The sequence below is a fragment of the Lepidochelys kempii genome, chromosome 13 (genome assembly GCF_965140265.1).
Source record: "Lepidochelys kempii isolate rLepKem1 chromosome 13, rLepKem1.hap2, whole genome shotgun sequence".
Taxonomy (NCBI): Eukaryota; Metazoa; Chordata; order Testudines; family Cheloniidae; genus Lepidochelys; species Lepidochelys kempii.
Window position 1 is genome coordinate 31,362,377 of NC_133268.1, and position 16,115 is coordinate 31,378,491.

At 57.9% G+C, this 16,115-nt stretch overlaps 1 protein-coding gene across 7 annotated transcripts in view; it reads left to right on the plus strand.

The window, feature by feature from the left end:
• The window catches only part of LOC140897398 (fer-1-like protein 4), a 160,462-nt gene that overhangs the window by 142,899 nt on the left and 1,448 nt on the right, over positions 1–16,115 (plus strand). For 6 of the 7 annotated variants that reach the window (XM_073310004.1, XM_073310005.1, XM_073310003.1 and 3 more), the window contains 14 exons: positions 3,079–3,137; positions 3,575–3,667; positions 3,859–3,986; positions 4,196–4,339; positions 4,543–4,617; positions 5,057–5,227; positions 5,819–5,915; positions 6,120–6,340; positions 6,993–7,146; positions 8,683–8,891; positions 9,247–9,364; positions 9,720–9,922; positions 14,874–14,991; positions 15,452–15,621. In XM_073310004.1, coding sequence (XP_073166105.1) covers positions 3,079–3,137; positions 3,575–3,667; positions 3,859–3,986; positions 4,196–4,339; positions 4,543–4,617; positions 5,057–5,227; positions 5,819–5,915; positions 6,120–6,340; positions 6,993–7,146; positions 8,683–8,891; positions 9,247–9,364; positions 9,720–9,922; positions 14,874–14,991; positions 15,452–15,621 — 1,960 coding nt within the window. Of the gene's footprint in view, positions 1–3,078; positions 3,138–3,574; positions 3,668–3,858; positions 3,987–4,195; positions 4,340–4,542; positions 4,618–5,056; positions 5,228–5,818; positions 5,916–6,119; positions 6,341–6,992; positions 7,147–8,682; positions 8,892–9,246; positions 9,365–9,719; positions 9,923–14,873; positions 14,992–15,451; positions 15,622–16,115 lie in introns of those variants that run through there. The other variant, XR_012154720.1, reaches the window with a different exon arrangement.

Consider the following 16,115-nt stretch of genomic DNA (forward strand, 5'->3'; position numbering starts at 1 on the left):
CTCAGATGTCTTTTAATTTTTTTGGCTTAAGTGCTTCCTCAGAAACTACTTCTCCACAAATTACACCCTGGGGTTTTGATTCTCCACCCACACACACACACATAAAGCCAAGTTCAATGTAGCTGTAGTCATATTCCCTCAGGTTCTGTTTTTTTTGAAGAGGGTTCCATTTCGCTTCTTTCTTCTCTTCTCTCTGCGTTGAGATGGTTTCTGCTTGGTGAACAGTTGAAGCAGACGGAGTCGGTTTACAAATAACAAACGTAGCCATTACAGAAATTAAACGGAGTAATTCTAGTTCACGCTTGCTGCTGAACAGATCACTAGCGAAGGTGCCATGAATGGGGGAGGGCACAATTTAAAGGTTCTGGGGGGCATGTGACCCCTCACGTGTTGCCTCTTGATCCAACAGAGGTTTTCAAACTGTGGGGCACGCCCCCCTCGGGGAGAAACATTCGGAAGGGGGAGAGTGGCAATGCCAGTTTGAACTTTTTGGGTAGAGCCCCCGCAGACCGGCTGAGCTGAGTGGGGTTGGAGGTGGTGCTGCCCCGCCACACTGGGCTGGCCCCCCAGAACATTCCTCTGTGCCCCCTAGGGGGACACCTTCTGCAGTTGGAAAGCCTCTGTGCTAAATGGAAGGCAGAAATCTGAGGGGGGGGCATGTGATCCTGTGTGCCCCCCAGGTGTCGCCTCTGGTTGCTGGGACATTCACGGACCCCCGCCCCCGATTATATTGGTGGACCCCTAAGTGTCTGCAGCATAGGTGCCGACTCCATGGGTGCTCTGGGGCTGGAGCACCCACGGAAAAAAATTGTGGGTGCTCAACACCCACCAGCCACCCACCAATCAGCTGTTTGGTTCCCCTCCACGCCTCCTGCCCGCCACCGCAGTGGTACAGCAGGGGAAGGGACTCCCGAGGCCAGGCCAGCAGGGCAGGGGCATAGCTGGCACTAGCCTCTAGGCGCTCTGCCTCCCAGACCCTCTGCTCTAAGCGATTAGCCCCCGAGCCAGGGACAGAATCCAGGAGTCCCGACTCCCCCACCCCAGGGCAGCTCAGCCCCCTGCCTTATCTCTTCTCCAAGGCCACAGAACTGCACTCTCGCCCCGTTCCCAGCCTGTCTCCACCCAGCCCAGCAAATCAGCTGCCAGGGCTGTATCGCCTGCCTCCCACAGCAGCACCTGCTGCACTGTGTGCAAGGTTGTGCCGTGGGGCACTGAGCTGCCCAGCGCCCCAGGACCTGGCATGCCCGCCATGCTCCTCATGAGGTGAGTGGGGGCCTCCCCGGGGCCTGCCCCAGCAATGGCGTGGTGGGTGCAGGGCTGGGGCGGGAAATCCTGGCTGGCGGTAAAGCTGGGGGGACTGGAGATGGAGAGTTGGGTGTCTGTAAGGACGCTGGGCCCCCCCATCTCTGGCCAGCTGTGGTTGCGGGGTCAGTATCTGTAAGTACACTGGCCCCCCCATCTCTGGGCTGTGGTTGGGGGAACAGTATCTGTAAGGACGCTGGGCCCCCTGTCTCTGGGCTGTGGGGGGCAATATCTGTGAGTACGCTGGGCCCCCTATCTCTGGGCTGTGGGGGGCAGTATTTGTGAGTACCCTGGGCCCGCTGTCTCTGGGCTGTGGGGGGCAGTATCTGTGAATACACTGGGCCCCCCGTCTCTGGGCTGTGGGGGGGAATATCTGTGAGTACGCTGGGCCCCCTATCTCTGGGCTGGGGGGGGGCAGTATTTGTGAGTACCCTGGGCCCCCTGTCTCTGGGCTGTGGGGGGCAGTATCTGTGAATACACTGGGCCCCCCGTCTCTGGGCTGTGGGGGGCAATATCTGTGAGTACGCTGGGCCCCCTATCTCTGGGCTGGGGGGGCAGTATTTGTGAGTACGCTGCCCCCCCTGTCTCTGGGCTGTGGGGGCAGTATCTGTGAGTACCCTGGGCCCCCCGTCTCTGGGCTGTGGGGGCGGTTCTCTTCGCTCAAAGGCCAGATTGGGACAGCGCTGCTGTCAAGGCAGCTCCTATCTCAGTTCTACCAGCAACCCAGGGATTCCCAGTGCTGGCAGCCCTGCATGGGCACGGAAGGAGCAGAGCCAGGGGAGGTGCCACCCCCCCACCCCGCACATTTGGGTGAGGGGAGAATGTCTGGCTCATCACAGTGTCATAGTCCCTGCACTGCTGGTGGCGAGTCTCCTGCAGCCCAGGTCAGAGGGTCCATTGAGAGCAAGGGGGTGGGTGTCCAAGCCCTGTCTTAGCTGCTGTGGCAGGAACTAGTCTGTGTAGCGCCTGGCACTGTGGAGTGTGTGTGTGTGTGGGGGGGGGAGATAGGGCTGTGACTGGTCAGGGCCTGGGGAAAGTTGGTACATGGCAGGATGGGGAAGGGCTGGGATTGGTCACGGCGAGATTGGTGCATGGCAGGACTGGGTTCTGATCTCAGCGGGGGTCTGACCTACCATCCCGCAGCCCCAGAGCCAGGGCAGGTGAGATGGAGAATGGCCAGGGCACAGAGCAAGCTCCCATAACTGCCTCTCCTGGGGCACGGCCATTTGTCCATCTGGACCGTGGGTATCCAGCCTGGCATCCCCCAGTCCCAAACCTGTGCCTAGTGCGTTGGGGCCCAAAGCACCCCTAAGTTACAAACACACAGGCCCCAGTCTGTGTTGGGTGCTGCCCCATCCCCATCCCCTGGCCAGCTGGAATAGTCCTTGCCAGAGAGTATTGATCCCTCTGGTACCGGCCGGAAGGGGGGGAATGAGGCACAGGCTAAGGGACTTGGTCATGGTCACATGGGGCACCTGTGTCAGCTAGGTTTGACCCTGTGCCCCAGGCTGGTGCATGACCTATCCCCTCCAGTCTCTAGTGGGAAGCCCTTGTCCTGTGTGAGCATCTTGGGGTGGAGGGCAAAATCCATCTGTGCCCAAATAGCCTCTGCGGGGAAGGGTCTGTGTGCATGGCGGGGAGGCTGCCTTTTGCCCCAGGCCTCCTGCACTAACCCACTAGACCCTCTCCCTGATCATAACTGGGGCTAGAACCCAGGAGGGACCCAGAGGAGGGCAGCCCCTGTATTGTGTGTGACCTGCCCCGTTTTCTTTGCAGGCTGGGACTGCTGTGGGTGGTGGTGCCCTGGCACGTGGGCTCCGTGTCCTTTCCCGATGGTGAGTCTTCTGGGGGGATGGTGCCTGCTGGGGTGCAGAGGGAGGGAATCCTGGGACTCGGGGGGCTTAAAATGACTAAGCCCTGTTTGGGGTGCAGGGACAGAGACTCTGATGACTACCCCAGGGCCCGGGGGGAGGGGAGAACTGGGGAGCCCCTGGGGCCAGCTGTGACTGGGGGCGGGATAGGAGATGGGGTGGGCAGAACAACACAGGTGGGGCTGGTGGCAGAGGTGGGAGGCTGGGGCTGGCAGGATGGGGCAGCCCCTTCTGTGAGCACAGCTGGCCCCTGACCTGGAGCAGTAGCCCAGAGAGGGGAGCCGGGGTCCCCCACCTGCCACACTGAGGGGACTAGGCCTCTGGTGCTCTGGAGTCCTCTGGCCAGGCATGGTGCTGAGGGGGGTTGGGTGCTGCCCCAGTAACACTGCCAATCCCCCCAGGAGCTGCTCGCACTGAGTGCCGGGGCCGTTACTTCTGGATCTGGCTGGACAAGGCGTTCGTGGGGCAGAGCCGCTGGCGCTATGGGGTCTACAGTGAGTGGGAGGGGTCACGGGAGGCTTCCTGGATCTTTGGAGCAGAGGCTGGGGCAAGGTGCAGGCCCATGGGTGGGGGTGGCCTGGGATGGTGCATTGGGGGAGGGGTCATGTGGCGGGGGGGTGCCTGGGCTCAAGGTGCCGGGGGTGGGGCAGGTACTGGTGGGGTCCCAGCTGCTCTCTCCCCCCAGCCGAGTCGGGGCAGTACATCGAGGTGACACAGCAGCTGGCTTCGCAGTGTGGATTCATGGCAGGCACTGACCTCCGTGGGAACCCCCAGATCCGCGTCTCCTTCCTGGCTTGTTCTGTCCTCAACACGGTGAGTGCCCCTGGTGCCCAGGCCTGCCCTCCAGGAGCTGGGGGGCCCATGTGTGACTCCCAGCCCCCACCACTGTAACTCACTAGACCCTGCTCCCCTGCCAGCACTGGGGAGAGAACCCAGGAGTCCTGCCCCCAATCTCCAGTGCTGGAGCAGCCCTGAGCTAGGCAGGCTCTAACCTGTAGTCTCTTTTTCCTGGGGGACCCCAGTTTGACCAGGATTTCAGCCTGCAGCTGCGGGTGGAGGTGACAGGCGCTGTGGGGCCCAGTGTCCCCTATGACATGACCATCAACTGCCCCCTGGGAGCCCCCTGGAGCCCCCGGGAAATTGTCTGCGAGGAGAACTACATGGAGGTGAGGGGGGGCCATGGTGGGGGATGGGGTGGTGGGGAGGACTTGTCTCCTAGTAGGGGTTCCTAGGGGCAGGCCCCAGAGCCGCTGGGCGGGGCGATGCTGGGGGCGGGGTTCCCCGCAGGCCCCTGTATGAAGTGATGCTGCCAGAGGGTACCATTGCAAGGTTTCTTTTCCCAGTCTGAGCTGGCCCTGTCCTGTTGCAGGTGTCAGTCCGGCGGGCTGTGCCCGGCATCGCCAGGGAAGTGCTGAATGAGGACTGGATCGCTGCCTGGCCAGTGGTGAGTGGGCTTGGTGCAGCTGTGGCATCATGGTCCCTCTAGCAGCCCCGTACGGTGCCCCAAGTTTGGCATGGGTACCTAGGGAGCAGCGTTGTCTCTGGCACACCCTGCCCACAGAGCAGCAGCAAGCCAGGGCACTTGGCTGTCCTGCCGCCCTATGGCCATGGACTGTGCCAGGTATCGGCCCATCAGCTGCCCAGCAGGTGCAGATTCCCCAGGGCATGGCGGAATCTAAGTGCCCAGTGGGTCCAGCTGGATTGCCCCAGCCATGTAACCTGGTGCCATGGGTATGGTGAGCTGGGCTGGTCCCGACGGGCTGAAGCCCTTAAGCTGACTACAGAGCCATGATCTGTGGAGGAGGATAGTCTAACAGTGCCGGGACCCCTGCTCCCTCCCCAGCATATGGGGGGACTCACCCTTATGTCTCTCCCCTTCGCAGGCCCAGGGGGCGCTGAACCAGGTGTGGCAGGTTGTCTTCCACTTCCAGAATGGCTCCTTGCTCAGCATGCCCGCCACGCAGGCCCACAGCATGGGCTATGGGGTCAACACCACGGCCACCCGTGTCCTCTTCCGCACGCCCTACGGCACAGCTCAGAGCGAGATCACCTCAGTGAGGGGGCCTGGTGGGGAGGGCAGGGCACGGTGGCCACAGTGAGGTGTGGCTGGGGGGCGGGGTTGGGGGCACTGTGGGGCCCAGTGGGGTGCGTGGGAGCAAGGTGCACAGTGGGGTGGTTGGGGGGGCACTGTGGGCCCAGTGGGCTGTGTGGGAGCTAGGTGCAGAGTGGGGGGGATGGGAGGGACACCGTGGGCCCAGTGGGGCGGTGTGGGTGCAGAGTGGGGGGGAGGCTGGGGGGCACTGTGGGCCCAGTGGGGTCCGTGGGAGCTAGGTGCACAGTGGGGAGGCTGGCTGGGGGGACAAGGCTGCTATCAGGAGTCTCTGGGAGCCTGGCTCTTGCTGGCACCAGGTGGCCTCTGGCTACATGGTACGCTCATGCCCAGCCCCTGGTGGGGAAGAAGGAGCAGTCAGGTGCTGATTCAGCAGTGGTCCATGCCAAGGTGCCCCTGGGTCACTGCCAGGGACCAGTCAAATCCGGTCATACCAGGGGTCAGACTCCTGGGCTGGCTGGGGAGGGAGAATGGGGGGGACCCTGATGGAGCCATAGGACCCCTCTCTGCCCCTCCATTGACCCACTCTCCACAGGTGGAGGGGCTGGAGGTGGAAGTGGCCAGGGCGACAGTGTTCTACAAACAGGCCTGGATGATCCTCATGGTGGACACAGCTGTGGCCTGCCCCGTCAGTGAGTCCTGGAGGGAGCCCAGGGCTGGGCCAGCAGGGGCTGCGGGGCGGGAGTGAGGGGCACCAGCAAAGCTGGGGGGAGGGAGCCCAGAGCTTGGCTTGCAGGGGGCTGTGGGTCGAGAGTGAGGGGCACCGGGAGAGCTGTGGGGGGGGAGGGGGTGGCTCAGGGGACCAGTAGGTGGGGCTCATGGCCCCCTGTCCCTAGATTCCCCCATGGTCAATGCCACGAGCCTGAGCTGGGTGACGCCGCGAATCCTGCCGTCCCTGGTGCTGTGGCCAGAGCAGTACCAAGACGAGGTCCAGATGGGCCTGGATGGTCGTGTGATCGACGTGGGCACTGTCGCACGCAACGGCTACACCTTCCTGGCAGACTCCAAGCTCATCCACATCGTGGTGCTCATCGGTGCTCCCGGAGGCCTGCTGCAGGTCAGTGCGCAGGTGCCCAGGCATGAGGCAGCAGAGCTGCTGGGCTTGGTCCTGCACTGAGACCCCTGTGACTGATGCTTCCCACTCCCCTGGTGCAAGGGTCCCTGTTCCAAAGAGCTCACAGCCTGCCTAGACAAAGAGGGAAAGTGAGGCCCCCCGGTCACTCAGCAGGGCAGAGGCAGAGATGGGGAGAGAACCCAGGAGTCCTGGCCCCCAGCCCCCACAGCTTTGACCCACTAAACCCCACCCCCCTCCTTTAGCCGGGATAGACGCCAGGAGTCACAGCATGGCCTGGGGTGGGACGCTAGCCTGGATCTCCAATCTGAGACCTGTTCCCATTAACTGCTGCTGCCGCCCAGTCTGTGCCCAGGGTGAGAGATGCTGTCAGCCTCCCCCTCCCTGCAGCAGCTTCTCCCAGCACCTCTGGCTCCCCAAAGCTCCTGAGAACTTGGAGCAACGGAGCTCTGGAGCAGGTGCCCCCTTCCTGGTCCATTCCCTCACCCTGCGGGGCTGCAGGTCGGAGCGTGTGTGTGTGCAGGGGAGGGTCAATGGAAGAGCTGGTCCCGGTTGTCCCATGGCTGAGCTCTCTCCTCCCAGGAGGGAGTCAGGGGCCACCCCATGGGGGTGTCACTGCTCCCCCTCCTCCCCACAGAGCGCTCTGGTGGATAATCACTATGGCACCAGGTACAGCATCCACCTGCTGCTGGACCGGCACTGGCAAGGGGATGAAAGTGACCGGACCCGTCACCGCAGCTACCGTCCCATCCGCACCCCCTTCTCCCCACAGACGCCCCGAATAATCGACGGTAGGTGCAGCTCCTGGGATCCCTGTGGCCTGGCCGAGCCCTGCTGCACACGTCCCCAGCTCCATGAGAAAAGGGGTGTTCAGGCCACGCGAGGGAGATCTGGAGAACAGGTTCCCTGGGGAGCTCTGCCTCTCTGATGGCCCGGGTCTCTGTCCCCACGCCCAGATCATTGTCCCCCCTCTGCAGCAGAAGAGCCCTCTAGCTCCTAACATGGGGGGACCCCTCACCCCACCTGGCGAGAGCTCCCAGGCCCCTGCGAGCTGCCAGCTTTAAAGGAAGTCCCCTTCCACAAGAGCCTTGACCATCCTTTGCCCCACTGCCCATCCCAGCCCCTGCTCCAGCAGTCAGAGCTGCCACACGGGAACTGGGTCTAGGGGCTGGTTTGGTGTGGGATGGGCGGGGGAACGCTTGTCACTTCTCTGGGAAGAGGGAACCGCCCCGCCCCCGCTTGGTTTTGAATTGTTTGGATTCAGCTCCTCTAACCACCCAAAGGTCAAAATCCCCCATTGGGGTTTGCTCCCTGCCCCCCACGCCCTGTGCTGCTGAGCACAGAGAGACCTCCGGCATCTGAGCTGGAGGGGTGGGGGGGAGGAGGCGATGGAGATGGCTCCTTCTTAGTCTACAGGGGGGTGGGAGAGGGAGCCCTAGAGGTTGACTTTAGTCTAAAATGGGGGGTTAAATGTTCCTTGTGGGACCCTGTCACTCCCCACTCTGGAGAGAGCTTGGCTCCAGAGTCCCTGTCTTGGCCTCCTCTTCCCACCTGCCCCCACTGACCCTGCGTTAGACCCTGGCCACCAAGGGGGCTTTGTGAGAGGGGGGAAAAGCCCCATCTTTGTACAGGGAATTACAGCCTTTAGACTGGGTCTGGAGCATGGCCGCTTGACCATGTTGGGCCATAGGCTGAGTGAGCCCCTGGCTTTGCTACTCTGCGCCAGGCCGTCTGGCTGCAGCGCTGCTGTTCCATGCCCCGGCTCTCTAACGAGTCCAAACTGCCGTTCAGAGCCGGACAGATGCAGGGACACACGTAGCCTTTGACAGGCAGCATTTCTTGGGCCCCTGGAATGCGGCGTTGAGGGAGCCTGGCTTAGTCTGGGAAAGTGAAGCCCATGTGGCCAGCACTCCCTGCCCTGCTTTGCCCAGGCCCCTCGTTCTGTCCGTCTGATGCGCTGGGGGCAGCTGAGTTCTTTACGCTGTGGGTCCCTTAGCTCCACGCAGCCCTGGGCTAATGGGTCTCCATGACAACCTGGCCAGGCCTACCTGCTGCCCACGTGACTCCAGCACCTGGCCCAGACGGGCAGCAATGCAGAGTGAATGGGGAAACTGAGGCATGCAGAGTTTTCATAAAACTATTACAAAAATTCCCACATGCTCACCAGGCAATGTCAGGATGAGCCGCTGCTGGTCTCAGCCGGGCTCATTGCCCTGGGCATGGGGTTGCCAGCCTGGGGTCATGGCTGCTTGGGCTGGGGCACTGGCTGCCTGGGGGAGTGTTCCAGTGAACCCCACCGCCCGGTGCACCCCCGTCTCCTCCCCCAGACACCGTGGCAGCACAGCGTTACTTCAAGGTGCGCCTGGGGCACTTCCTGCCCGATGTGGAGCTGGTCTCTGTCTCGGTGGGCGGACGTCCCTTCAGCCACCCTGAGGCCGAGGACCATGGCTTTGACCCCCACGAGGCCCCCAACCCCAATGGCACCAAGGCCTTTGGGCTGAGGGTGCCCTTTGCTGACCCCTTGGTGCAACAGCAGGTAACGGTGGTGGGGCATGGGGTGGTGAGGAGGTGGCATGGGGGGCCAGGGCAGTGGGCTCCTGTGCACATGGAGGGAGGGATAAGCTGCTCTCCTCCACCCTGGTGCTCGGGGGCTGCCCTGCCCATGCAGCAGCTGGCTTGGGGGTGGAGGCTGGCATGGAGGGGGGCCGAAGAGGAGGGTCCCCGTCATCAGGATGCATAGCGCAGAGGTGCCCTGGGGAGGCCCACTTCACTCAGTGCCCCATGGTGTGGGGGCTGCACTAGCCTGCCTGCGAGAGAGCTGTGGGGCGGGGGGGGAGGAGCGGTTGTCTAGATCCTCAGCCCCACTCTGACCCAGTCTGTCCTCCTGGCAGTACCTGCATGGCCCCCTCAGGCGTTACACTCTGCACCTCAACTACACCCTGCGGCTGCTGCCCACGGGCGAAGCCTTCACCCAGGCAGGGCTCATCACCTGTGATGTCCCAGATGTGGGTGAGTTGGGGGAGGGCCTGGCTGGTCGGGGGGCTGGGGGTGATGTGGGGGACAGTGGGTAGCTGTGTGGGCATGGGCTGGGGTGCTGTGAGTGCAGCGAGGTTGCATGGACAAGCAGAGCCTGGTGTTGGTGTGAGTGGGGGGAAATATGGAGGTCGGGGGATGGGTGGGGTTGGCATGAGTGGCAGGTGTGTGTGGGGGTCCTGTGGCTCTTGGGGTCAGTGGTTCAGTGTCCCTATTCCTCCTGGCCATGGTCTGCAGCTTCCCACATCCCAGTGTAGGGCCTGGCTGAGCCCTTGGCTCTGGGCTGCTCAGAGTGACTGGACCCATATTTAACCCCTTCTGCTCCTGCTAGTGCTCCCCAGCTTCCAGGGCTCCTGTGAGGCTGGGGCACTGGCCCTGCTGATGACCCACGGGACTCTGGACCGGTTCTGGATTCCCTATGTTGGGGAGCGGCCCCTGAGCCAGCTGGCTGCCCCCCACAGCTACAGAGTCTCCGATGATGGTCACCATTTCCACCTGGCTGTCCCCCTTCTGGCGGCTGGGCTGGCGTATGAGGTAGGTGGAGGAGCTGGGGGGTGGGGAGGGGCAAGAGCAGTGGGGAAGGAGGATGGAAAATGTTCTGGTGGGGGTTGCAGTTCTCCTGGGAGGGAGCAAGAAAAAAGGCTGCCGGCCACCTACTCTCAACCGGGGACAGCCACATGTTCCCATTGCTCTCCGAACACACGAGCTGCTCAGACTGCAATGGGCGAGCTTTCAGTCAGCAAACTCAGCTGCCCTGGGATGGAGCTGTTCCTCAGGAATTTGTCTGGGAAAAGTCCAAGCCAGTCATTTCTCCTGACTTCTCCATCCTGGGTATGGAACAGCAGCATTTTCTAGAATTCAAAATGATCCATTTTTTCCTGGTGCAAAACTTTTTTGGAACTTTCATTTTGTGAGAAATTTTCAAACTGTTGAACTTTCCTGTGGCCTGGACACCCCAGCTCCAGCCGGACTCCTCCGGACACAGTCTTTCAGCTGGGAACCCAGGGCAAAACCTGGGCAAAGACTTTCTCAGCCCCGACGCTTGCTGTCTTGGAGAAGCAGTAAGAAAACGGGTGAAGCCCCCTCGTTTCTAACCCAGACCAATCACAAAGACCAAAACACTTGGGCTGGTTCAGGAACATTTAAATTTTTTTAATGTTTGGGACAAGTTGTCCCAGATTTTCCCACAAACGGTCACTTCTGACAAACTATCCCCGGTCCCATTTGTAGCTGGGGAGAGGGAACTGGCTTCAATAGGCACAATAGCCACCTGCTACCCCTCGGTGGAACCACATGAGAAAAGGGTGACTGTTGCCGTTCATGCCACCCAGCGCAGCTTCTGTCTCTTGAGAGCCTCGCTGTAGCAACAAAGAGATTCCCTGGCTTATCTCTGGGATCTGGGTGTCCTGATGTGCCATCATAGAAACGTAGGACTAGAAGGGATGTCGATAGGTCACTAGACCAGTCTCCTGCACTGAGACAGAACCAAGTATTATTGAGACCATCCCTGACAGGTGTTTGTCTAACCTGCCCTTAAAAATTTCCAGTTTCCACAACCTCCCTGGGTAATTTATTCCAGTGCTTAACCACCCCGACAGGAAGTTTTTCCTAATGTCCAACCTAAACCTCCTTTGCTGCAATTTAAGCCCATTGCTTCTTGTCCAGTCCCCAGTGGTCAGGGAGAACAATTTATCACCCTCCTCCTTGTAACAACCTTTTATGTGCTTGAAGACACTTATGTCCCCATCAGTCTTCTCTTTCCCAGACTAAACACACCCAATTTTTTCAGTCTTCCCTCATAAGCCATGTTTTCGAGACCTTTAATCATTTTTGTTGCTCTTCTCTGGACTCTCTCCAATTTGCCCACATCTTTCCGAAGTGTGGCGCCCAGAACTGGACACAATACTCCAGTTGAGACTGTATCAACGTGGAGTAGAGCGGAAGAATTACTTGTCGTGTCTTGCTTATTACACTCCTGCTAATACATCCCAGAATGATGTTTGCTTTTTTTGTAACCGTATTACATTGTTGACCCATTTTAATTTGTGATCCAGTACAACCCCCAGATCCCTTTCCACAGTACAGTACTCCTTCATAGGCAGTCATTCACCATTTTGTATGTGTGCAACTGATTGTTCCTACCTAAATGGAGTAATTTGCATTTGTCCTTATTGAATTTCATCCTATTTACTTCAGACCATATCTCCAGTTTGTCCAGATCATTTTGAATTTTAATCCTATCCTCCAAAGCCCTTGCAACCCCTCCCAGCTTGGCATTGTCCGCAAACTTTATAAGTGTACTCTCTATGCCATTATCTAAATCATTGATGAAGATATTGAACAGAACCGGACCCAGAACTGATCCCTGCGGGACCTCACTCGTTATGCCCTTCCAGCATTACTGTGAACCACTGATAACTACTCTCTAGGAATGGTTTTCCAACCAATTATGCACCCACTTTACAGTAGATTCATCTAGGCTATACTTCCCTTGTTTTTTTATGAGAAGGTCATGTGAGACAGTATCCAAAGCTTTCCTACTGCTTCCCCCTGTCCACAAGGCTTGTAACCCTGTCAAAGAAGGACATTAGGTTGGTTCAGCATGATTTGTTCTTGGCAATTCCGTGTTGATTGTTCCTATCTTCTAGGTGCTTACAAATAGAATGTTTGATGATTTGCTCTATTATCTTTCTGGGTGCGGAAAGCTGACTGGTCTGTAAAGCCTGGGTTGTCCCTGTTCCCCTTTTTATAGCTAGTGTGACAGGGTCAGGCCAGATGGCTATAGGAGAGTAATAGAAGGCAGATATATTAGCCCCAGGCTAAGTAGGTCCCTTTTCCTACTTAGTGAAGGGTCCAGAACAATCAGGAACCTTCTGGAGACAATTAAGACAGGCTGATTAGAACACTTGCAGCCAATCAAGAAGCTGCTAGAATCAATTAAGGCAGGCTAATCAGGGCACCTGGATTTTAAAAAGGAGCTCACTTCAGTTTGTGGTGTGCGTGCGAGGAGCTGGGAGCAAGAGGCACTAGGAGCTGAGAGTGAGAACGCGGACTGTTGGAGGACTGAGGTGCACAAGCATTATCAGACACCAGGAGGAAGGTCCTATGGTGAGGATAAAGAAGGTGTTGGGAGGAGGCCATGGGGAAGTAGCCCAGGGAGTTGTAGCTGTCACACAGCTGTTCCAGGAGGCACTCTAGACAGCTGCATTCCACAGGGCCCTGGGCTGGAACCCGGAGTAGAGGGCCGGCCCAGGTTCCCCCCAAATCCTCCCAACTCCTGGTCAGACACAGGAGGAGTCAACCTGGACTGTGAATTCAGAAAAACGACCAAGCTGAGGGCTGCCGTGAAGCTCCAAGGCGAGCAAATCTGCCAATAAGCGCAAGACCCACCAAGGTAGAGCAGGAACTTTGTCACACTAGGTACTATATTTACTCTTTTCCAGCCCTCAACTATCTCTCCCGTCCTCCAAGATAATCGATAATTGCTCAGAGATCTCTTCAGCCAGTTCCTTAAGTATTCTAGGAGGTGTTTCATCAGGCCCTCCTGACTTGAAGACATTCTCACTTGTTCTTTTCCTCTTTTAGCCTCAGATCCTACCCCATTTACACTGATGTTCACTATGTTAGTTGTCTGGTCACGGCTAACGTTTTTGGTGAAAATTTTAGCCATTACTGCATTTTTCTGTCATTGTCTTTCCCTCCTCATTGAGTAACGAGCCTACCCTGTCCTTGGTCTTCCTCTTGCTTCCCATGTATTTGTAAAATGCTTTCTTGTTACCATTTATACCATGAGTTAGTTTAATCTCAGATTTTGTCTTGACCTTTCTAATTTTGTCCCTACATACCTGTAATGTTCTTTATAGTCATCCTTTGTAATTTGACCTAGTATCCACTTCATGTGTGACTCTCTTTTGAGTTTCATGTCACTGAAGATCTCCTGATTAAGCCAGGGTGGCTTCTTACCATACTTCCTATCTTTCCCACGTTCTGGTATAGTTTGCTCTTTTGGCCTTAATAATGTCTCTTTAAAAACGTGTCAACTCTCCTAAACTCTTAAACTTAGACTTGCTTCCCATGGAATCTTACCTACCACTTCTCTGCGTTTGCTGAAGTCAGCCTTCTTGAAGTCCATTGTCTTTATTCTGCTGTTTTCTCTCCTACCATTCCTTAGAATCATAAACTCTGTCATTTCATGATGACTTTCACCCAAGCTGCCTTTCACCTTCAAATTCTCAGCCTTGTCAGAATCACATCTAGAATAGCCTCTCCCCTAGTTGCTTCCTCCACTTTCTTTAATAAAAAGTTGTATCCCTTGCATTCCAAAAACTTGGATAATCTGTGCCTTGCTGTGTTATTTTTCCCAACAGATGTCTGGGTAGCTGAAGTCCCCCATCACCACCAAGTCCTGTGTTTTGGATGATTTTGTTAGTTATTTAAAAAAAGCCTCAGCCACCTCTTCTTCCTGGTTCGGTGGTCTGTTGTAGACCCCTGCCCTGACATCACCCTTGTTCTTCACCATTTTGATCCTTACCCAGATACTTACCTGGTCTGCCTCCCACTTCTATCTCAACCTCAGTGCAAACATATACATCTTGGATATACAAGGCAACACCTCCTCCCCATTTTCTCTGCCTGTCCTTCCTGAACAAGCTGTACCCTTCTATACCAGCATTCCAGTCATGGGAATTATCCAACCAAGTCTCTGATGCCAGTTATGTCGTAATTGTGAGTACTCACTAGTATTTCTAGTTCTTCCAGTTTATTCTCCATACTTCTTGCATTCGGATACAGACATCACAGGTGTTCATTAGATTTCCCCTCAATATCCCTTCTTGTCTGTCCTTTGCCCCTCTACGATTGTCCATGTTTCCCCGATTCCAACCCTTCACCCATAGCTCCATGTTCTGGACTTACCCATAGCTGTATTCTTTCTCCCTCTGAAACTCCCCTGTTCGCCAGCTCTCCTTGGTCACTTAGCACCTGCCTTTAAACCCTTCTGCCCCCCTGCATCGAGGGCTGCATGAAGTGACACCTGCCCCTGCCCCACTGTGCCGTGGAGGATGGGCAAAATCCAACATGCAAACTCATTTCCTCTGAGTGGGGAGTGACTCCAAGTCACACAAAGCAGCCAGTCTCTGCCTACAGCATGGCTCCTCCGAGAACAGGGGTGAAGGGGCTGGTGACCCATAGAATAGGTAGGGGGCCTGGCACCATGGGGACTGGGCTAACCTGCTCATCCAGCTCTCGCTGGAGTTCTGGCTGGCTTCCTGCCTCCTTGGTCCCAGCCTACCTCGTGTCTTCTCCAGCAAAGCCTGGTGGGTAGCTCCTGCCCTCCTGCTCTCAGGACGCATGGGGGCAGGAGCCAGCTCAAGCACTAGTGATGCCTGACCTCTCCCAACCCCAGGGCTCTGCTGGGACCTGGTGAGGAGGGCTCCTGGCTGGTGCTCGGTCCCCAGGTCACTCTCACGCACTATCATACCCCCAGAGCATCTCCCTCCAAGGGCTGACGGCTCGGCTGGATTTCTCCTTGCGGGACAACAAGACTCGCTCAGTCCTAGCTTCCTTTGCTGTTGTCTGCACCTTCCCCACTGGGCAGTTGCTGGGTGAGTGCCTGGGTGGAGACCCCTGCCAGAAGCATGGGATGTCCCCTGTGGGGGTGCATAGGGGGTGCTTCTGGGCCGTAGATTCCACTGGGGTGAAGCGATCAGTGGCATGGGCATCCCTTCTCCTCTAGATCTGGCTCAGCCAGTGAGGCCTGGCTGAGATTCCTTAACCCACCTCCTCCGCAGCCATTGGCCACACATCCTGACCCCAGCCTTGCCCCCAGCCCCACCCCGTGGGGAATGGCTGCCCCATCTGGGATTGGAGATCCACACTGGTCACAGGGTACAGACCCCTCCTGCACCGACCACCCCATGCATGGGATTTGGGGGGCAGCAGAGGGGTCTGAGAGCCTCATGCTCACCCAGTAGCTCCTGCTGGGAGAATAAGGGGTGATGGTGGGGTCTCCAGAGGGGTCTAGGCCTGATCCTGACTCTTTCTTTCCCCCCTTCCTGGGCACAGTGTGCCTGCCCAATGGCACCTTGGTGGCTACAGTGCTGAGCCTGGACACCAAGCCTGCACTTGACCCGCGCAGGACCCACCTGAGGGACCCAGGCTGTGGGCCAGTGGCCTCCGATTCCTCGCGGGCCCTCTTCTCCTTCTCTCTGTCCTCCTGTGGGACCACACGGCGGGTGAGCCCCCCATGGGACGTACTTTCCCCTTGGGGGTGGGGAGGGCTGGCAGCTGGTGGCTGAGACTGGGGAGGAGCATCTGGTGACAGGAGGGTGGGTCTGATGCTGTAGGGCCCTGCAACTCTTGCTTAACCGTGGTCTTATGCTGAGCTTGCTGGGATGGTGGCAGGGCTTTGCCATGGGGTGGCAGCAGGGTGGTGGTGCAGGCTGGGTGTCTGTAAAGCAAGCCATCTGGAGTGCAGAGTGATGTGGGGTGCAGGGCCTCCCCTCCAGCCCCACCAAAGCCAGAGGCCAGCCAAGATGGCTGGATTCGCTCTCCTCAGTCCCTGTGTCTTAGCTGAGCCAAGCCCCATTGCCCAGAGAGATGTGTGTGCTCCTAATGCAAAGGGGGTGGGTAGACCTGGGAGCACACCAGAAGCTGTGACTCCATGGGGCTGGCATTTCTAGTGGACTGGATTTTACTAGGATTTGGGTGCTGAGTTCCCAGGGGTGGG